The sequence below is a fragment of the Oryctolagus cuniculus genome, chromosome 15 (assembly GCF_964237555.1).
Source record: "Oryctolagus cuniculus chromosome 15, mOryCun1.1, whole genome shotgun sequence".
Classification (NCBI taxonomy): domain Eukaryota; kingdom Metazoa; phylum Chordata; class Mammalia; order Lagomorpha; family Leporidae; genus Oryctolagus; species Oryctolagus cuniculus.
This window is the reverse complement of record NC_091446.1, coordinates 34,013,800-34,033,599: the sequence shown is the minus strand read 5'-3', so window position 1 is coordinate 34,033,599 and position 19,800 is coordinate 34,013,800. Positions and strand designations below refer to the sequence as shown.

Below are 19,800 nucleotides of genomic sequence, written 5' to 3'. Positions count from 1 at the left end.
AAAAAAAAAAAAAAAAAAAAAAAAGAAAAGAAAGAAAGAAAGAAAAAAAGAAAGAAAGAAAGAAAATTAATGTGGGGCCAGCACTGTGGTTCAGTGGATTAAAGCTGCAGCCTGTATCACTGTATCACTGGCATCCCCAGTCCCAGCTGCTCTACTTCCAATCCACCTCCCTGCTAATGTGCCTGGGAAATCAATGGAACAATGTAGGATGGCCGAAGTGCTTGGGCCTATGCACTGATGTGGGAGAACCAGAAGAAGCTCCTGGCTTTGGCCTGGCCCAGTCCTGGCTATTGTGGCCATTTGAGGAGTGAAATAGCAGATGAAATAGCTCTTCTCTTCTTTCTCCTCCCCCCTCCCTCTTTCTCTCCTCTCCTCCCTCTCTTTCTCTCCTTCTGTCTCTCCTTCTCTAACTCTGCCTTTCAAATAAATAAATCTAAAAAGAAAATCAATGCATCTAACTTTAGAAGATATTAAAGAGAATTAGTGACTATTCATTAATTATCAAAATATCTCTATATTTGAGCACTATTTGAGGTTGGGCCATAGTAGGCAATTAACTGGTGAGTGAGTGAATGGATGGCTTACCCTTCTTGGAAATCTGCATTAGGAAAAACAGAATAGGATTATGCTATCACTGTTTTGGGTCTGAAGCAGATCACTGCTGGAATTAACAAATATCGTGTCTTGACCATCAGGGATTAGGCTGCCAGGTCCATGGAGGTTTTGTTCACAAGTTGAAAGGAGACTGGATATCACTTAGGTCAAAGAGGGCATCAGCATCAGGAGTTCCAGGGTGGAGCAGGGAGCTGGTAAGCCGCTCGGCTTTCCTGCTTGAATCAGTGTTGGACAATGTTTAGCAGAACAGAAAGATACTTGGGGAAGATAGCAAGAAACAAAGTGACAGCAAGTCCTGAGGGCCAACAATACCTCACGTAATCCCTGTGAGGTTGAACAATGAGGGTTCTGGTCAGGGCTGAGAAGAACCCAGCAGTAAAGCAGCAGCCCTAATGATGTATGACATGTAGTCGAGGAAGACAGGTGGTGACATGGCTGAGGGAAAGAAGTCACTTGCTCCTGTGACATGACTTTCTTGAGTATGTCTGAAACACCAGGCCCTGGACCAGCTGCTGGAATGGAGACTAAAAATGCCGATGGTATCGGGGAAAATAAGAATATGACCTTCTTTTCTGAAATGTTTAGTTCTGTAGGAAACAGGACTGTTCAAAGTGAATACACAGACCCCAGTCACGCTGGTGAGCGATCACACAATGAACAAATGCAAGGATGCAGCAAGGCGAAAGGCCCAGGGAAAACACCTGTTGCCACAGCAGCTTCCCAAGCAAGGGCTGAGGGTCTGAGTGCAGAGGAAGGGGAGGAGGCCCCAAGAGGGAACATCTGTATTTAGACAAGAGCAACCTGCTGAGATGCAAATTAGTTTCTTTTCTTTGAAGAAAAAGTAAGTTGCTGTACTTTAAGCCTTTAATCTTGGAAACAACTTGTTGGAGAGTTTCAAAAACCACTTATAATGGTCTTCTATACAGAATTACTAATACATAAATAAATAAATAAATAAATAAGGAACTATATTTGAAGTCAAAGGAGCAGCAAAGTAAACACATCTAACCTTTCTGTCTTTAGAAGTATTAGCACAGTGGGGCTGGCACTGTGGCATAGCAGGTAAAGCCGCTGCCTGCAGTGCCGGCATCCCATATGGGTGCCGGTTTGAGTCCTGGCTGCTCCACTTCTGATCCAGCTCTCTGCCATGGCCTGGGAAGGCAGCGGAAGATGGTCCAAGTTCTTAGGCCCCTGCACCAGCATGGGAGACCTGGAGGAAGCTCTTGGCTCCTGGCTTTGGATCAGTGCAGCTCCAGCCGTTGAAGCCAACTGGGTAGTTAACCAGTGGATGGAAGACCTCTCTCTTTGCCTATCTTTTTCTCTCTGTGTAACTCTGACTTTCAAATAAATAAATAATTTTTTAAAAGAAGTATTAGCACTGGTAATAGTCCAAGAGTTACCAGTATGAGGACAAGAGCTAACGCTTACTGAGTGTACTCTGTTCCAGACACTATAGTAAGTGCTTTACATATTATTTTCTCATTGGGCCTCTCCAAAAGCACTTTGAGGCAGGCACTGATATTATCCCCACTTTTCAGAGGAGGAAACTGAGGCAAAAAAATGTTAAAGACTCTCTTCAGATCTCCCAAACAGCAGGTGGTGAAGCTGAGGCTGCATCCTAGCCCTGCTCTCCAGGAACCCTCCTCCCAGGTCCACCCCCTGTAGCGAAGCCCAGCAGCTCACCTGCGCAGCGCAGATGCTGTACTGGGTGAACATGGCCTCATACAAGGCCATCAGCCCACTCTGTCCGGCAGCTGCACAGGCTCGGGCCTCTAAGACTGGAATTGCCTGGAAAACACGAAATTAGACATGGTGTGGTTGGGAATGAGAGAAGACCTGAGAAGCCATCACAGGTGTGGAGAAACAGCACTCACCATCTCCTTCAGCTGGTTCTGCCCTGAGTGCAGGGCCTGCCGCACACTCTGGGACAGGAGGATCTCGTGGCGCAGGCGCTGCTTGCCAAAGGCCACAGCTCCGCTGGTCACCAGCATCATCTCTCGGCCCTGATTCTGCAGCACTGACACCTGCCGTTGAGGAAGGGAAAGGTGTCATAAGTCACCGCACTGACTGTCCTCTCTTCACAAGGGACTCAGGCAGAGTGGACTGCAGTGGATACCAAGTGCTGGTCTGTGAACCAGCAGTGGGCGGGCTCTGGGAGATTCACCCAGGCTGTCTGGCAAACACACAGCTCCCTATATGCTGCCTCCAATGCCTGTTTAATATGTGGCAGACAATTTTATTAAGAAAATTCCTACTAAATGAGTAGCCCGGTTTGGCAACTACAGGACTTGGTGCTATCTACAGGGAATCTATAATGCAGAAGACCTAGATGCTCCAGGAAGTAAAGTCCGGAGGTCTGAAGCTAGGAACTGCAACCTAACTCCGTAGATGGCTTCTCAGACTCCAAGCTTGACCTGGGGAGACGAGGCTGTCTGGGGGCAAGTCTGCCTAGAGGCTGCCTCTGCCTAGAGTAGGAGCTGACCTTGTTCTCCTCTGTCTGCCCAGAACCAGCTTGTGGTCACTTTGTGTCCTACCTTGGAGAGATTCACAAGAAGGAATGAGACTCAAGGTACAACCGAGTCATTATCTCTAACCTATTCCATTCCTCTGGATGCCTGAATCTTGTTTCCTGGTTCAAGAACTCACAATCAGCTGTGACTAATCATAATTTATAACAATAACTTTTTATCATAGAAAATTTCATAGGAAACCAAAGTGGTGAAAATAGTTATTCTAAATTCACACGTGCGCAATATCCAGTATCATCAACTATCTCTCATGGCTAATTTCCTACTTTCCATTAACCCTTCTAACACCTTCCAATGTTTTAATACAAATCCCAGGTCCCACACATATTACTTCAGTTGTACATATTTCACTGATAAATGCTAAAAGACAGAGACTATAGATGTATAAGCGTACCTGAACAAGTTTATGGAAAACAAAATTTAAAAAAGTTTATTTAAATGCAAAGAAAAAAAAAACCTGAAATTCATGCATTTTTGTCTATAATACATCTTCCATGAACTTCTTGAAGATCCCTGATGCACATGGATTTCAAAAGAGTTTTGTATTAAAATACAACTTAACTTTTAATTCTAATTTCCAAAAACTTTTTGAAATCATTATATACCTACAAAACCATTACCTTCAAAAATACTTCAATGAATTCCTTATTATTAAATGGCCAGTTAGTGTTCACAATGCCCCAATCTTTTCCCAGCTGGTTCATATTGGGATGTAAATTAAGTTCATACACTGGTCTCTTCTTTTTTTTTTTTTTTTTTTTGACAGGCAGAGTTAGACAGTGAGAGAGAGCGAGACAGAGAGAAAGGTCTTCCTTCCGTTGGTTCACCCCCCAAGTGGTCACTACGGCCAGCGCACTGTGCTGATCTGAAGCCAGGAGCCAGGTGCTTCCTCCTGGTCTTCCATGCGGGTACAGGGCTCAAGCACTTGGACCATCCTCCATTGCCTTCCCGGGCCACAGCAGAGAGCTGGACTGGAAGAGGAGCAACCAGGACAGAATCAGCGTGCCAACCGGGACTAGAACTCGGGGTGCCGGTGCCACAGGCAGAGGATTAGCCTAGTGAGCTGCAGCGCCGGCCTGATCTCTTCCATAGGATCCACAACCACCTTTATTTCCCCTCTGGTGATTATTTGTTATACTGAGTTGTCTATTCTTTAAGATTTCTTGGCCTACATTTCCCTGATTATCCCCATGGTATTGTTTATTAAAAAATTATTTGGGGCCAGTGCTGTGGCGTATCGGGTAAAGCTGCTGCCTGCAGTGCTGGCATCCCATATGGCCACCAGTTCGAGACCTGGCTGTTCCACTTCTGATTCAGCTCTCTGCTATGGCCTGGGAAAGCAATAGAAGATGGCCAAGTCCTTGGGCCCCTGCACCCACATGGGAAGACCTGGAGGAAGTTCCTGGCTCCTGGCTTCAGATTGACGCAGCTCTGGCCATTGTGGTCAAGTGGGGAGTGAACCAGCGAATGGAAGACCTCTCTCTCTCTTTGCCTCTCCTTTTCTCTCTGTGTAACTCTTTCAAATAAATAAATAAATCTTTAAAAAAACTTTTTTAAAGAAAGAAGGGTATATTGTTATATAAGGGGTATTGTTCAGTGAAAACAAGTTGTAAATATCTATATACCAAATATGGCATCCATGCTTGGTATTATTTACTACACAAGAAAAAACATAGAATTTTTATTCCAGTACCATGCTGTTTTGATTATAATAGCCCTATAGTGCGTTTTGAAATCTGGTATTGTGATGCCTCAAGCTTTGCTTTCGTTGTTCACTAATGCTTTGGTCATCTAGGGTCTTTCTGTTTCCACGTCAATTTCAGATTCTTTTCTAATTCTGTAAAGAATGTCATCAGTATTTTTGATGGTGATTGCTTTGAAACTTTGTAAATTGCTTTGGGTAGTACGGACTTTTTTTTTTTTTTAATTATTTTATTTGAAAGACAGAGATACAGAGAGAGGTAGAGCCAGAGAGAGGTCTTCCATTCTGCTGGTTCACTCCCAAAATGACCGCCGTGGCCAGAGCTGAGCTGATTGGTAGCCAAGAGCCAGGAGCTTCTTCCAGGTCTCCCACGTGGGTGCAGGGACCCAAGAACTTGGCCCATCTTCTACTGTTTTCCCAGGCCATAGCAGAGAGCTGGATCAGAAGAGGAGCAGCCAGGACTCAATCTGGCGCTCATATGGGATGCGGCACTGCAGGCTGGGGCTTTAATCCACTGAAATACAGCGCCAGCCCCAACATTTTGATAATATTGAATTTTTCTAATCTAAGAACATTGGTGGTCTTTCCTTTATTGTGTGTCTTCTTCCACTTCTTTCATTAGTGTTTTGTAATTTTCATTGTAGAGATATTTCACGTTCTTGGTAAAATCTGTCCAAGGTATTTAATTTTTATAGCTATAATGAATGGGATTATTCTTGTAAGTTCTTTCTCAGGAAGCCCATTATTGGCTACTTAAAAATGCTATTGATTTGTGTGTGCTGATTTTGTGATCTGTAACTTTGCTAAATTTCTCTTCAGTTCTTATAGTCCCTTGATGGAATCTGTTGGTTCCTGTATATAGAGAAACATGTCATCTGCAAATAGGAAAAAATTGATTTCCTCCTTTCCAATTTGTATACCTTTTCTTTCTTTCTTTCTCTTCATCAATGGCTCTGGCTAAAACTTCCAGAACCATACTGAATAAGCATGACATAATTTCAGCATAACATACTGAAAGCAGACATCCTTGTCCTGGTCCAGTTCTTAGTGGAAATGCTTCCGTTAAGTCCTTCACCATTCAATATGATGTTGGCTGTCAGCTTGTCTTATTTGTGTTCAGGTGCGTATGTTTCTTTTCTATGATTTATTTTGTTTATTTGAAAGGCAGAGCGCCAGAGAGAGATGTATTTTCCATCTGGTGGTTTCTTTCTTAAATGGCCGCAATGGTTAGGGCTGTGCCAGGCTGAACCCAGGAGCCAGGAGCTTCATCTGAGTCTCCCATATGGGTGCAGAGGCCCAAGGACTCTTGAGCCATCTTCCACTGTTTTTCCCAGGCACCTTAACAGGGAACTAGATAAGAAGTGGAGCAGCCAGGACTTGAACTGGCACCAATATGGGATGCTGGTGTCACAGGCATCAGTTTAATTTGCTGCACTGCAGTGCCAACCCCTATCTGTATAATTTCTAGAGTTTTTGTTGCTGTTGTTATAAATTTACAGCTTTAGGGGCTGGCACTGTGGCACAGCAGGTTAGAGCCCCAGCCTGCAGCACTGGCATCCCATATGGATGCCGGTTTGAGTCTTGGCTGCTCCACTCCCGATCCAGCTCTCTGCGATGGCCTGGCAAAGCAGTAGAAGATGGCCCAACTCTTTGGGCCTTTGCACCCATGTGGGAGACCCAGAAGAAGCACCTGGCTTCAGATCAGCACAGCTCTGACTGTTGCGGTCATCTGGTGAGTGAACCAGCGGATGGAAGACCTCTCTCTCTCTCTCTCTCTCTCTCTCTCTGGCTCTTTCAAATAAATAAAATACATCTTTAAAAAAATTACAGCTTTATTCCATTGTGGTCAGAGGCATTCCTTCTTTTCTTAAATTTATTTTATTTATTTGAAAGACAAAGCTACCGAGAGGGGGGTGGGTAGAGAATCTTCCATCTGTTGGTGCACTCCCCAAATGACAGCAAAAGCCAGGGCTGGGCTACGCTGATGCCAGGAATTTGATTATTTCAATTTTTTTTAAAATTTATTGAGATTTATTTTATGGCCTAGTATACGGCCTATCCTAGACAATGTTCCATATGCTGATGAAATCAATGTGCATTCTGCAGCAGTCTGTAAATGTCTGTTAGGTTCATTTGGTCTATAGCATAGACATTTTTGGTCTGGTTGATCTGCCCACAGATGAAAGTGGGGTATTGAAGTACCCCAATGTTACTGTACTGGAGCTTATGTCTCCTGTTAGATCTATCTTGTTGAATTGATCCCTTAATCATTGTATAGCAACTTTGTCCCTTTTTAACAGTTTTTATCTGAAAGTGTCTTTTGTCTGATATAAGTAAAGCTACTCCTGTTTGCTTCTGATTTCCGTTTGCATGGAATATCTTTTTCCATCCTTTCACTTTCAGTCCTATTTGTTTTGAATATCCTTTATTCTTTTTCAAGCATCTGCAATGGGGACAAAATTTCAGATTGGGTTACATCTATCACACTCAAAACAGAATTGCTAAGCCTGAATTAATAACTTAAAAACCCTCTTTTAACTCAGGAAAATTTTCCATTTTGACAGTTACCTGCTCAACAATAGATGCCAGGCGTCCCAGGGCCAGGCCACACTCATCCCCTCGGGTCACCACAGCACTGCCGAGCTTCACCACGATTCTCTTGGCATGCTTCAGCTCACTGCGGTGGGCAAAGGACTTGCCGTGTGCACGACTGAGAGGTACAGTGATGAAAGGGATGTTGCTCCAAGGACGCACATGTCTGACAGCTGGAGGCTGGACACGATCTGTAGCCCCCAAAGTCAAATGCAAGAAAAAAAGAAATACACAATATAAATTCTCAATAAAGCTGCACACACAGTATTGACCAAAATATAGCTTTATCAATGACTGTAAGAAACCAGTCTCTCAAAAGATCTGATATGCTCTAATTGTATTGTATAGCATTTATACCAGGTACACAGGTCACAGACACACTCAAATGCTGCTGATGAAGAGCAAAAATGAAAAAAATCTTTCCTGAAGATTTCACATTGGTAAAATATAATGAAAGCTCAGGGCCAGCACTGTGGTACAGTGAGTAAAGTCACTGCCTGTGGCTCTGGCAACCCACATGGGTGTTGGCTCAAGACCCAGCTGCTCCACTTTAGATCCAGCTCCCTGCTAATGCCCTGAGAAAGCAGTGAAGTATGGCCCAGGTCCTTGGGCCCCTGCACCCACGTAGGAGACCAGGAAGAAGTTCCTGGCTCCTGGCTTCAGCTTGGCACAACTCCAGCTGTTGTGGCCATTTAGGGAGTGAACCAGTGGGTGGAAGCTCTTTCTTTCTCTCTTCTCTCTGTAACTGTTTCAAATAAATCTTTTTTTTTTTTTTTTTTTTTTTTTTTTTTTTTTGACAGGCAGAGTGGACAGTGAGAGAGAGAGACAGAGAGAAAGGTCTTCCTTTTGCTGTTGGTTCACCCTCCAATGGCCGCCGCGGCCGGCATGCTGTGGACGGCGCACCGCGCCAATCCGATGGCAGGAGCCAGGAGCCAGGTGCTTTCTCCTGGTCTCCCATGGGGTGCAGGGCCCAAGCACCTGGGCCATCCTCCACTGCACTCCCTGGCCACAGCAGAGAGCTGGCCTGGAAGAGGGCCAACCGGGACAGAATCCGGCGCCCCAACCGGGACTAGAACCCGGTGTGCCGGCGCCGCTAGGCGGAGGATTAGCCTAGTGAGCCGCGGCGCCGGCCTTCAAATAAATCTTTTTAAAAAAGTATAATGAAAGCTTTAATATTGTTCACACCTTTTGATTTGGCAATTCCATATTTAGATATTTACTCTAAGGAATAAATTAGAGATGAGGACAGAGAAGTATCAGAAGCCAGTTCACCAGAATGGTATTTATGATAGGAAGAACCAGAAGCAGAGTAAATGTCAAAAAAAGGGAAGATATTTATATTTTTAGAATTTTTAATAACTTAGGAAGGCAGCTATGCTCACCACTATACCACCAACGCTGACTTTAATAACTTAGGAAAATGTTCATGCTGTTAGTTTCATAAACATGCCTAAAAGGTTACAAAAAAATGAACAAAATATATAATGAATTTATCTTTTGATGGAATTTTAGGTGGTTTTGAATATTCTTCTCTATTCTTTCCTATATTTTCCAAATTTATACAATAAAAATGCATTGCTTTCACAATCAGAAAAAAAATATGTGCTTCCAAATGCACTGCACCACTACCAAAAGAGTCTGATTGGCAAAGATGTTAATGAACAAGACCATTGGCATGAACAACAGAAAATCCTAAGTAATCCACCTACAATTTTCATCTCTGACAAGGCAGCACGAATTCAGATGTCTACAGCAAGTATGCAAGAAACCAGAGGCTTTCTGAAGGAAAGTAATCGTGGAGTCAGTCTCTTTCTGTCCCTCTGGACACTGCCCTTAAGCAATCCTTTCCTGATTCTTTTTCTTACAATACCATAGAAGATGTCTAAGTGAAAAAAAAAAATTCTCTATCCATCAAAAAACTGAAGATAGGCCGGCGCTCTGGCATAGCGGGCTAAGCCTCCACCTGCAGCACTGGCATCCTATATGGGCACCGTTTTGTGTCCTGGCTGCTCCTCTTGCAATCCAGGTCTCTGCTATGGCCTGGGAAAGCAGTAGAAGATGGCCCAAGTCCTTGGGCCCCTGCACCCACGTGAGAGATCTGGAAGAAGCTCCTGGTTCCTGGCTTTGGACCGGCTCAGCACTGGCCATTTTGGCCATCTGGAGAGTGAACCTGCGGATAGAAGACCTTTCTCTCTGCCTTTAAATCTACTTCTCAAAGAAATAAATAAAATCTGAAAACATAACAAAAACCCTGAAGATATATCTGCATAAGGGCAAAAGCAAGAGTAAAAGCTGAAGGTCAGGCACAAAATCCTCGGCCCCTTGTCACAGGCCCAGTTCCCCATGCTGCCTGCCATTCACCCTTTCTCTCACAAATTAACAGATCCTCAGGTTTCAGCTGGGCAAACTGCCACCAATCACAAGGCCACAGTTCCCAGCCTTTCCTGCTCAGCGGGACATGACCACGCGACTGAGTTCTGGTTAAAGAGATACACGTGAAAAAGACAACATGGGATTTCTACCAGCTTCTTGACAAAGAGAAGTGCTTTCTTCTTCCCTTCATCCATCCTGTGCACGGAACAAGAACATAAGGGCTTCAGCTCAACCAAGTCATGGGGTTCCTTCCAACCATGCAGCAGACCTAGATTGAGTTCCCGGCTCCTGGCTTCAGTCCCTGGCCTGGAGCTGTTGCAGGCGTTTGAGGAGTGAACCAGTGGATGGGAGTTCTCAGGCTCTCTGCCTCACAGATACATCATTATCATCACCAATTTGGACCACACGAAAACCCCCAGGAGCTGTGAAGCCACAGGAGGAAGGCACGTGGCCCCTGATTTCACAGTGCTACTCCGGAAGCCCTGGGCTGCCTACTTTCTTGTAGGGCTGCCAGGCTTCCAGGAGAGAGAGAAAAAATATATCTATCCTGTCTGAGCCATTATTTTGAGCTTCCTGTCACACATAACTAACTGCAACCGACAGAGAAGGAGAATGAGTACTAGGCAGTGGGCAGGGTGAGGCGTGGGTGGGAGGGGAGATGCTGTCAGCTGATGGTGGTGGTGGTGGTGGTGGTGGTGGGGTCTTACAGCTGACGTCTTCGCTTAGTGGGGCTCCCCGGCAGCAAGCAGCAAGACGAGGCAGGTAAGGGGTTCTCGGCAGGACTAAACTTTAGGCAACTCCCCACCACGAGTTCTCAGTGTCATGATGGGCAAGTGACAAATACCTGAGTGAACTGTTGGAACCATCATTCCGGATCACCTTCGGGGGCCACTGCTTTTGTCCAACTCTCTTCGTACCTACAGACTTCTATCTCAGACCTTCTGCCTCTATATCCCAGCTCCTAATTCCCTCCCTAACCACAATCAGCCTCTTTCCTTTTTCTCCACGCTGTAGTGGTGGTGGGGGAGGTGGGCAGAAGCGCACTCTCTCGGACTGGAAGAGCACTGTGTGTTCTCCCTCCCTGCCTGCTTCACACACAAATCCAGGGGAAAATTTTTTTTGACAAAGCAGTAATGAGCCCTTTCTGTCCTCTTTTAAGTAACCATTTCTTTCAAGCGACGGTATTGCAGGTTTGTGCAGATACACAGTAGGCTTGCTGGCTAGTTCCTGGTGCAAAGCTGCTCAAGAGGTTATCATGGGGTGGGGGGCGAAACCGGGGCTTGGCGCCCTGTGCAGATCAACTCTTCCTGCTGGCGTCCTAGGGACTCCAGGACTAGTTTGTTGCTGGAGCAAAGGTCCATGGAGAGCTACCTTTCTTCACTAGGTTAATCAATACAGGTGCCCTGGGTCAGTCTTCAGGGAGATTATCCTAGGCGATAAATACAGCGAAGTCTGAGCTTCCCTGGAGGTTTCTTCTAACTGATCCTGATGACATGGCTTGAACCTGCGCTCATCACTGATGTTCACAGAGCTCAGAGCTACACAAGCATTATGTATCCCTTTGGCAGCTGTTGGGATAGGGCTGTTGGCCGTGTTTCTCTCCTGTCTACTGCAGGGCCTGTCCTTTTCTGGAAGGGTGGAGAGCATGGGTGGGTGGGGACAGACTGATAGGGCACCTCAGGGACACAGGTAGTGGCAAGTATGTCAGTCCAAGTGGTCAAATGGCAGAAGCCAATCAGAGCCCAGCAGCCAGACTAGCATGAGGGAAACTTCTGACCCACAGTCTGCACCAGCAGCAGAGATGGCACAGCCCAGTTCCTGATAGTCAAGGGTCACTCTGGCTGCAGGCAACTGGGTCATAGTAGTTGATAAGGGCTGACAAGCTTCAAGGAGGGCACAACTACAGACAGGGTTTCAAGCAGGCACCAACTTAGTCAAGTGCGGTGGGTTCTGGCACCAAGCAGAACTTCAAGGGACCCAGGGCTTTCTGGGTTTCCTGCTGACCAATGCCTTTTACTCTCCCAGATTGACCCTATCTTTCTTGGAGTATTTTTTTTAAAGATTTATTTATTTATTTGAAAGGCGGAGATAGAGAGGAAGGAGGGAGGAGAAAGAGAAACAGAGACAGACAGAAAGACCTTCCATCCACTGGTTCACTCCCCAAATAGCTGCAATAGCCAGGACTGGGCAAGACTGAAACCAGGAGCCAGGAACTCCACCCAGATCTCCCGTGTGGGTAGTAGGGGCCCAAGCACGTGGGTCATCCTCTGCTGCTGTCCTAGGCATATCAACAGGGAGCTGGATCACAAGTGGAGCAGCCAGGACTCGAACAGGCACTTATACGGATGCTGGTGTTGCTGTCAGCAGCTTAACCCACTGTGCCACAAGGCCAGTCCCTTTGGGGGTATTTTTCAAATGTTCTACAGTATATTACACTTGTTGGGGTTCATACTGAGGACTGAGAAAACTTTGATAGTTGGGAAAATCCAAGGCTTCTTGCTGAGCAATCCTTTCTCATCTTGTAAGGAACCTTTAGGCTCTAAGTTCCAAGGAAAAGCCTAGTAGGCAGGAGGAGAAGATGAGGTACACGTGGGTACACAGATGCCTATGTTGTGTGGAGTGGGAGGACTGGCTGTTCCCACTGCTCAAAAAAACCCTCCATTTCTTCTGCATCAGAATCCTTATCCTCAGCAGTCAGTGAGGCTGTGTTTCAGGCTTGAACAAGGGACCGTGACATGATTTCTCTCTCTTCCTAGCCTTCTATTTCCGTCTGTGTTTGCTTTCATAGTCTTCTCACTTTGCCCTTACTTATTCTCTATGCTTCTGCTCATCATGCTCCGTGAACACAAAACACATGCTCCAGAAAAATCTGGATACAAAAATCTAAAAATCTAGGGATGAGATCAGAAAGTACCTCCTTCTGTGAATGAGAAAAGTCAACAATAGAAATACTACTATGAACACTTACTATGTACTAGGAACTATATATACAGAAGGAGAAGCTGTCAATGGGATTAAGGACAGGCTCTGGAGCATGGCAGCCTGAGTTGGAACTCAAGCCCTCCACTTACTTGCTGTCACCATACCTCTCACAAAAGGTTATTATGGGGGGTGAAAAGAGTCAGTGCATGAAGTAAACCAATGCATGGACAAGGATTGGCACAAAGTGAACATTCAACAAGTATCAGGTGGTATTATAAAAGTGTTATCCACCATCCTCACCAGCCTACCTGAATTTGCCTGTGTAAAGCCTCAAGTGTTAGGTATTACTATGAGCTATCATTATTATCCTTGTTTTATAAATAAGGAAATGGGGCCCAGGGAAACTGAGTAATTTACCCACATTAACAGATGATAAAATTGGCTATAACACTTGGCAGCTGCTCCCATCAATGGGTGGAGTTGGTTTTCCAACCCCTGGAATCTGGACTGGCCCTGTGACTTGCTTTAGCCGAAATGATGTAAGCAGAACACTGTGTAAATTCTGAGTCGGCCCCAGGAGGCCCTGCAGCCTCCAGGCTTGCTGCTCTGGAGAAGCCATGGAAAGCCCACTGTGGGGTGGGAGATCACACGGTCAACGTCAAGCTTCCCAGGGGAGGCCCCCTGTTCCCCAGCAATCAGCCCTGAGTCAGTCTGACAGCTGACACAGACACGGAAGCACCATGAGCCGAGCCCAGTCCAAAATGCCAGCTCACAGAATTGTGACCTAAATAGACAGTTGTTGTTTTAGATCACTAAGTTATTTAATTAGCAAGCAGCAGAGTAGTTTCTGAACCCAGGGAACCTGACTCTGGATCCTGAACTTTCAGCCATTACACTCTTCTTTATATGAAAGAGAAATAGAGATTTTCTGGATGATAAGCATGATTAATGGATTAGCAAGTCATCCTTCAGCTAGGCTTGAAGACGGACAGTGATACGATTTCAGTGACACCAAGGAGTTGGCCAATTCAAAATGCCACGAACAGCTCTTCCGGAGCAACCAATCTCCACTGGCAAAAAAGGGAACCTTGACCTACACCTGCTTTATAAAGAATTTAAAATAGATCACAGAGTTAAACGTAAAAGGGAAAACTACAAAACCGTTAGAGTAAAACAGAAAACCTTCAGGAGTTAGGGCTATACAAAGAGTTCTTGGACCTGATTCTAAAAGCATAATCCATAAGAACTGATAAACTGGATTTCATCAAAATTAAACCTTTCATTTGTGAAAAACTCTGTTAAGAGAATGAAATGACAAGCTCACAAACTAGGAGGAAAATATTTGCAAGCCACGCTACCTGACAAGGGACTAGTATCTAGAAGATGTAAAGAATTATTAAACTTCAACAGTTAAAAAAAAAATCAGTTACCAAATGAGCAAAAGACATGAACAGACAGTTCACTAAAGAGGATAAACAGGTGGCAAACAGTCACATGGGATGATGTTCCACATCACTAGCCCTGAGGGAAAAGCAAGTGAAAGTCACAATATAGGGGACAGCGTTGTGGCACAGTGGGTTAAACTGCTGCTGGCAACCCAGGCTTCCCATATCAGAATGCCAGTTCGAGTCCTTGCTGCTCTCTTTTTTTTTTTTTTTTTTTGACAGGCAGAGAGTGGACAGTGAGAGAGAGAGACAGAGAGAAAGGTCTTCCTTTGCCATTGGTTCACCCTCCAATGGCCGCCGCGGCTGGCGCACCGCGCTGATCTGATGGCAGGAGCCAGGTACTTCTGGTCTCCCATTGGGTGCAGGGCCCAAGCACTTATCCAGCTTCCTGCTAATGTGCCTGGGAAGGCAGCAAAAGATGGTCTAAGTACGTGAGCCCCTGATATCCATATGGGAGACCAGAATGGAGTTCCTGGTTCCTGGCTATAGCTTCGCTCAGTTCTGGCTGTTGCAGCCATTAGAAGAGTGAACTAGCAGATGGAAGATATCTCTCCTCTTCTTTCCTGTTGCTCTGCCTATCAAATGCATAAATAAATAGACTTTTGTTTGTTTAAAAGAAAAGTCTCAGTGTAAATCACCACATACCCATGAGAACACTAACATGTGACAACATGAAATGCAGGTGAAGTCGCGGAGGAAGTGGATCACTCATACACTGCTGGTGGGAATGTAGTGGTACAGTCACCCTGCATAAACAGCCTAATGTTTTCCTATAAAGTTACACATGCAACTACCACCTGACACTACTACACTCTGCAGCATTTATCCCACAGAACTGCAAACCATGTTTACACAAAATATTTTCCATGAATGCTCACAGCCAAAAAATGGACAGAAATCCAGACGTCCTTCAATGGGTAAATAGTTACACTAACTGGTACACCCATACCATTGAATAATACTCAGTAATAAGAAGGAACCAACTGATAACACACAGCTTTTTAAAAGAATCTTCAGGGAATTATGCAGAATTAAAAAAAAGTCTCAAAGTCAAGTAGTGTATAATTCATTTATACAACATTTTGAAATGACCAAATTATAAAAATGCAGAACTGGGGACCAGCACCAGTTCGAGTCCCAGCTACTCCTCTTCCGATCCAGCTCTCTGCTATGGCCTGGGAAAGCAGTAGAAGATGGCCCAAGTGCTTGGGCCCCTGCACCCACGTGGGAGACCTGGAAGTGGCTCCTGGTACCTGGCTTCGGATCGGCCCAGCTCCTGCCGCTGCAGCCAATTGGGGAGTGAATCAGTGGATGGAAGATTTTCTGTCTCTCCCTCTGTCTAGAACTCTACCTCCCAAAGAAATAAATAAAATTATTTTTAAAAAATGCAGAACTGATTACTGGGAGCTAAGGTTAGGGGCAGGGAAGAGAGGATGGCTTTAAGAGAAACAAGAAAGAGCCTGGGATGACTGCGATGCTGTCTTCACTAGCAATAGCTCTGGTGGACATACTAGGTGAAAGTGGGTAAAAGGCATAAGGGACCTCTCTGTATCCTTCCTCCCTCCCTCCCTCTCTTCTTCCTTTTTAAAGATTTCTTTATTTATTTGGAAAACAAGTTACAGAAAAGCAGAGGCAGAGAGAGATCTTCCATCTACTGGTTCACTTCCCAAATGGCTGGAGCTGGGCTGACCTGAAGCCAGGAGCCAGGCCCTTCTTCTGGGTCTCCCACATGGGTGCGGGGGCCTAAGCACCTGGGCCATCTTCTACTGCTTTCCCAGGCCATAGCAGAGACCTGGATGGGAAGTGGAGCAGCTAGGTCTCAAACTGACGCCCATATGGGATGCTGGCATTATAGGCAGTGGCTTTACCTGCCAAACTCCAGCACCGGCCTCTGTATTATTTCTTGTAATTGCAAGTGAATCTATTATTATCTCAAAATTAAGTGCCTAATTACAAAAAATAGTAATGAACGAAAGTTTTAAAAAATCGACTATAAAATCAGAGGATGGGGGACACTAGGGAATACTTGGCTGACAATCATTCCACCCAGAAGGCTGGCTGCCTCTTTGTTTTTGTCCAATTCTACCAAAATACATTTTTAAAATTATTACTTTTTTTTTAGTATATTTGAGAGGTAGAGAGACAGAGGGAAAGAGCGCCCATCTGCATGTTCACTCCCCAACTTCCCATCATGGCCTGAGCTGGGCCTAAGCTGAAGCCAGGAGCCACACTTGCAATTCAGGTCTCCCAAGTGGGTGGCAGAATTCCAATGACTGAGCCATCTCTGCTGGCTCCCCGAAAACTGCAATGGAGTCAAGAGCTGGAGCTGAGACTCAAAACCAGGCACTTACCTGCTAGGCTGACTGCCCACTCCTGAACCTACATTCTCTTCTCTCCTTTAAAACCTTGTTGAATCACACTTTGACCACCCAAGTTCCCACATACTTAGAAATTTCCACGGTACATACGAGATCTGGTAACAGCTGTGGACTGGACCCAGGGCAGAAGACGTTGGTTGAAGGGCTTGAACCCAGAGTGATAAACTTGACTCAACATGCTGAGATGTGATCACTGTTCAAAGTACCTGCAAAATGCATTTTTAAAAACCAAATAATGAAAAATGTTAGGCAATGCACTGCCCCACACTCTTAGAGCAAACCCTTGACAGAACTGCTCCATCAGGGAAACTCCCACCTCCTCAGTACGACAGAAAAGAGAAAGAGCAAAGGGCTCTTCCCCAGGCCCCAACCATAGCCTTTCCTTTCCTACAATCCCCTGAGCTTTTATTTTATGTAAGCCATGGAAGCAAATAGCGATTAGGGATTATGACTATTTTGAATGACAAGATTTTCAATAGTTACATATTGTAGTAAATCTTTGTTACAATTCCTATACTGTTTGGGGGTGGGGGGTGTCTCCAAGACATCAATAACAGATCCAGCACCCTAGAGTGTCCATCTCTACCTTCCTGCTATCACCTCCCAAATGAACCCTGAAACCCACACATTAGAAAGGTCAGCTTGATTCCTGTCAGCCACAAGAAGAGAGATAAAACGCCAGAGGCCATTGCTAACTCTTTCTTCCTGGCTGCCCACGAGAATACCTGCAACTGGTTAGTATTTTAAATGGTCGTGAACACATGAATATACGCAGATTGTGAGGGTAAGTATGCGGCTACAAATCTCAGACTTGAGAACGCAATGGCTATGGATATTTTCCCATTTTGGGTCAAACTTGAGGCTTTAGGCAAAGAAAAGAATATCTTATTTCACAAAAATGTAGGGAATTCCTTCCTATACTTACACACAGAACAAGTAATCTATTACTGCACCTCTTAGGCTACAGGGATACTGCTGTTTTCCAAGATACAACATGCAGTCTTTTTTTTGCTTGAAGACCTCTTAAATGTGCCTCAAAAGATTAGCAGTTAGTCCCATAATGAAAATCAGGAAAGCCATGTGCTGCTCTAAAAGGCACAGAAATGGGAGACAGGCAGGATACAGGGTTATGAAACATATGGCATCCAGTAGGCAGTAGGAAGTATTAAGCGCTATCTTTGCTGACTTCAGCTTTTGCATATGATTTAAGTCCACGGTCTGTGTTTGTTGATTATTATATGAATTCCAGCAGCAATGGTTGCTAAACATTTATTTACATGTGAATATTTCAAAAACACCTACAGACGAGTCAAAGGTAAATAAGCAAATAGTAACACTAAATTCCAGTTTCATCTCCTCCAGGAAACTTTGGCAACTGTAGCCTTCCAGGTTGGACATAATCCTACAGGCCAGCTTTTAACTGGTTCACATTCACTGTCGCCTCTCCCAGCTGGAGTTTTACACCGCCCACTGACAGCACCGTAAAGAGCAAGGGGAAAACGGACTTGGAGTGGACCAATTTGGGTTTCAGCTCTCCCCTTGCTAGCTGTGTGCCTTTTGAAGGGTTACTGAATTCGAGACTTTATTTTCTTACTGTAAATTAGGGATAACAGCAGTAAAGACTTCATAAGATTGTGAGAATTAAATGAGATAAGGCATGGAAAGTGCTTGGGTACAACAAATGCTCAATGTCAGTCTTCTTCTGTCTGTTGGGCACTAGCGGCTTACAACCTTTGAATGTTTTATTTCCACCAGAACTCACTACGTGCACCCATCCTCCAATGGGTGTAATCACACACACAGTTACTGTTTAAGGGTCTCTTATCTAAGCAAGCCCTGAAGGTTTAAGGTCTGCTAAGAGGGAGGCTGATGTAGACTTGAGCCTGCTGGCCTCTCCTCTGTCCAGCTCGGGGCCGACAGACCTCCAGAAGGGACGGCCACTCCCTCACTGAAGCCCATTCACCCTGCCGAAGTTTATAACCAGACAGCTGACCCCAAGGAGCAAAGGGCGTGCGTGTGTGTGTCTAGACTCGGTGTCATCAGCTGCAACAAGTTTCCCTGTTATGACCGAGCCCTTTCTCAAGCGCCTCTCGACAAATTCTATGCAGAACGCTCTTATCTCCCGGAGTCAGAGAGCTGAACTTCGCTCTGTCTCAGCAACCTTGTCCCTGGAACACATGCTAAGTGGACGGACGCACCACTCCACACACCAGACCTAGTGAGGTTCGTTCTCACCACCTGGGAGGCCGGGGTTGGGGGGGGGGGGCTCCAGGTGTCCCTGATGCGCAGGAAGGAATTCTCTACCACACACCGCACACCACGCAGCAAAAGGCGGTCGCAGCCAAGTGCCCGGCTGCAGAGGAGCCTGGCTTTCAGCAGAGGATCAGGAACGGCCCTGAGAGTCGGCCCGTGGCCGGTTATAAAGCGGGGTGCACCGGTCACCACCACCTCCACCGCCGGGGCAGATGCGCTGGCTGCAAGCTAGTTCCAGGCTCTCCGGCCGAGAGGAGGCCTGCAGAGACTGGGGAGGCCCAGTCCCTCTCCTGGATGTACCCGGGGGGACCGCCACGGAGACTGGAACCAGTAGCGATCCGCAGACCCCAGGGCCTCGGCGCCCGGCATATGGAAGCGCGCCGGGGCTCTGCAGCACGGCCCTGGAGGCCCAGAGCCGGCCCAGCCAGCGGCCAGCACCCACGCCCACCCGAGGGGACCCTCCCCTCGCCCCCCGCCTCAGCCTGCACCTGCTGGGCAAGCGTCCCCGCGGCCCCTCCGCGGCCGGGCGCGAGTGAGCCTCCTCAGAGGCGCCGGCGCTTCGCCCACCCGGCGGCTTAAGCCGCGTACCTGCCTAGGCGCCGCCGCCGCCGCCAACGCCGCGCACGCTCTCAGCCGCCGCCCCCGGACTCGAGCCCGGCCCTCACTCCACGCCAGGCTGATTCTGAAGCCCGCTCACTCGCCTTTCACTTCCGTCTACGTCCCGCACGATGGCGTTACGTCAGCCGCGACGGAGTAAATCCGGGCCGCCCGGCCTCCGCCGTTGACGTGGGGGCGCGGGGCCGACCCAGAGCTGCCCCGCGGCGCCGGCGTAGGCTCCTTCCGAGAATCGCGGCCGCGCCTCCACGTGGCGGGTCCCGCCCTCCGGCCCCGGCAGACGCGGGGAGGCGGGCCGGAGGCTCCCGGGAGCATCCACGTCCCCAGAGGTGGCTGGAGGCTTGAGGGAGTGGCCAGTGGCCGCCTCGGCGGGCTTT

The 19,800-nt window shown here is 46.6% G+C and overlaps 1 protein-coding gene across 3 annotated transcripts in view; it reads right to left on the bottom strand.

The window, feature by feature from the left end:
* Positions 1 to 19,536, bottom strand: part of ALDH18A1 (aldehyde dehydrogenase 18 family member A1) — a 48,403-nt gene extending 28,867 nt beyond the window's left edge. For 2 of the 3 annotated variants that reach the window (XM_008270243.4, XM_002718544.5), the window contains exons 1-5: positions 19,397 to 19,536; positions 16,646 to 16,761; positions 7,414 to 7,628; positions 2,490 to 2,639; positions 2,299 to 2,403 (exon numbers count right to left, since the gene is read on the bottom strand). In XM_008270243.4, the coding sequence (XP_008268465.1) occupies positions 2,299 to 2,403; positions 2,490 to 2,639; positions 7,414 to 7,628; positions 16,646 to 16,733 (558 nt within the window). In that variant the 5' untranslated portion in view covers positions 16,734 to 16,761; positions 19,397 to 19,536. The remainder of the gene's footprint in view (positions 1 to 2,298; positions 2,404 to 2,489; positions 2,640 to 7,413; positions 7,629 to 16,645; positions 16,762 to 19,396) is intronic. The other variant, XM_051824010.2, reaches the window with a different exon arrangement.
* Between the last annotated feature and the right edge of the window lie 264 nt (positions 19,537 to 19,800).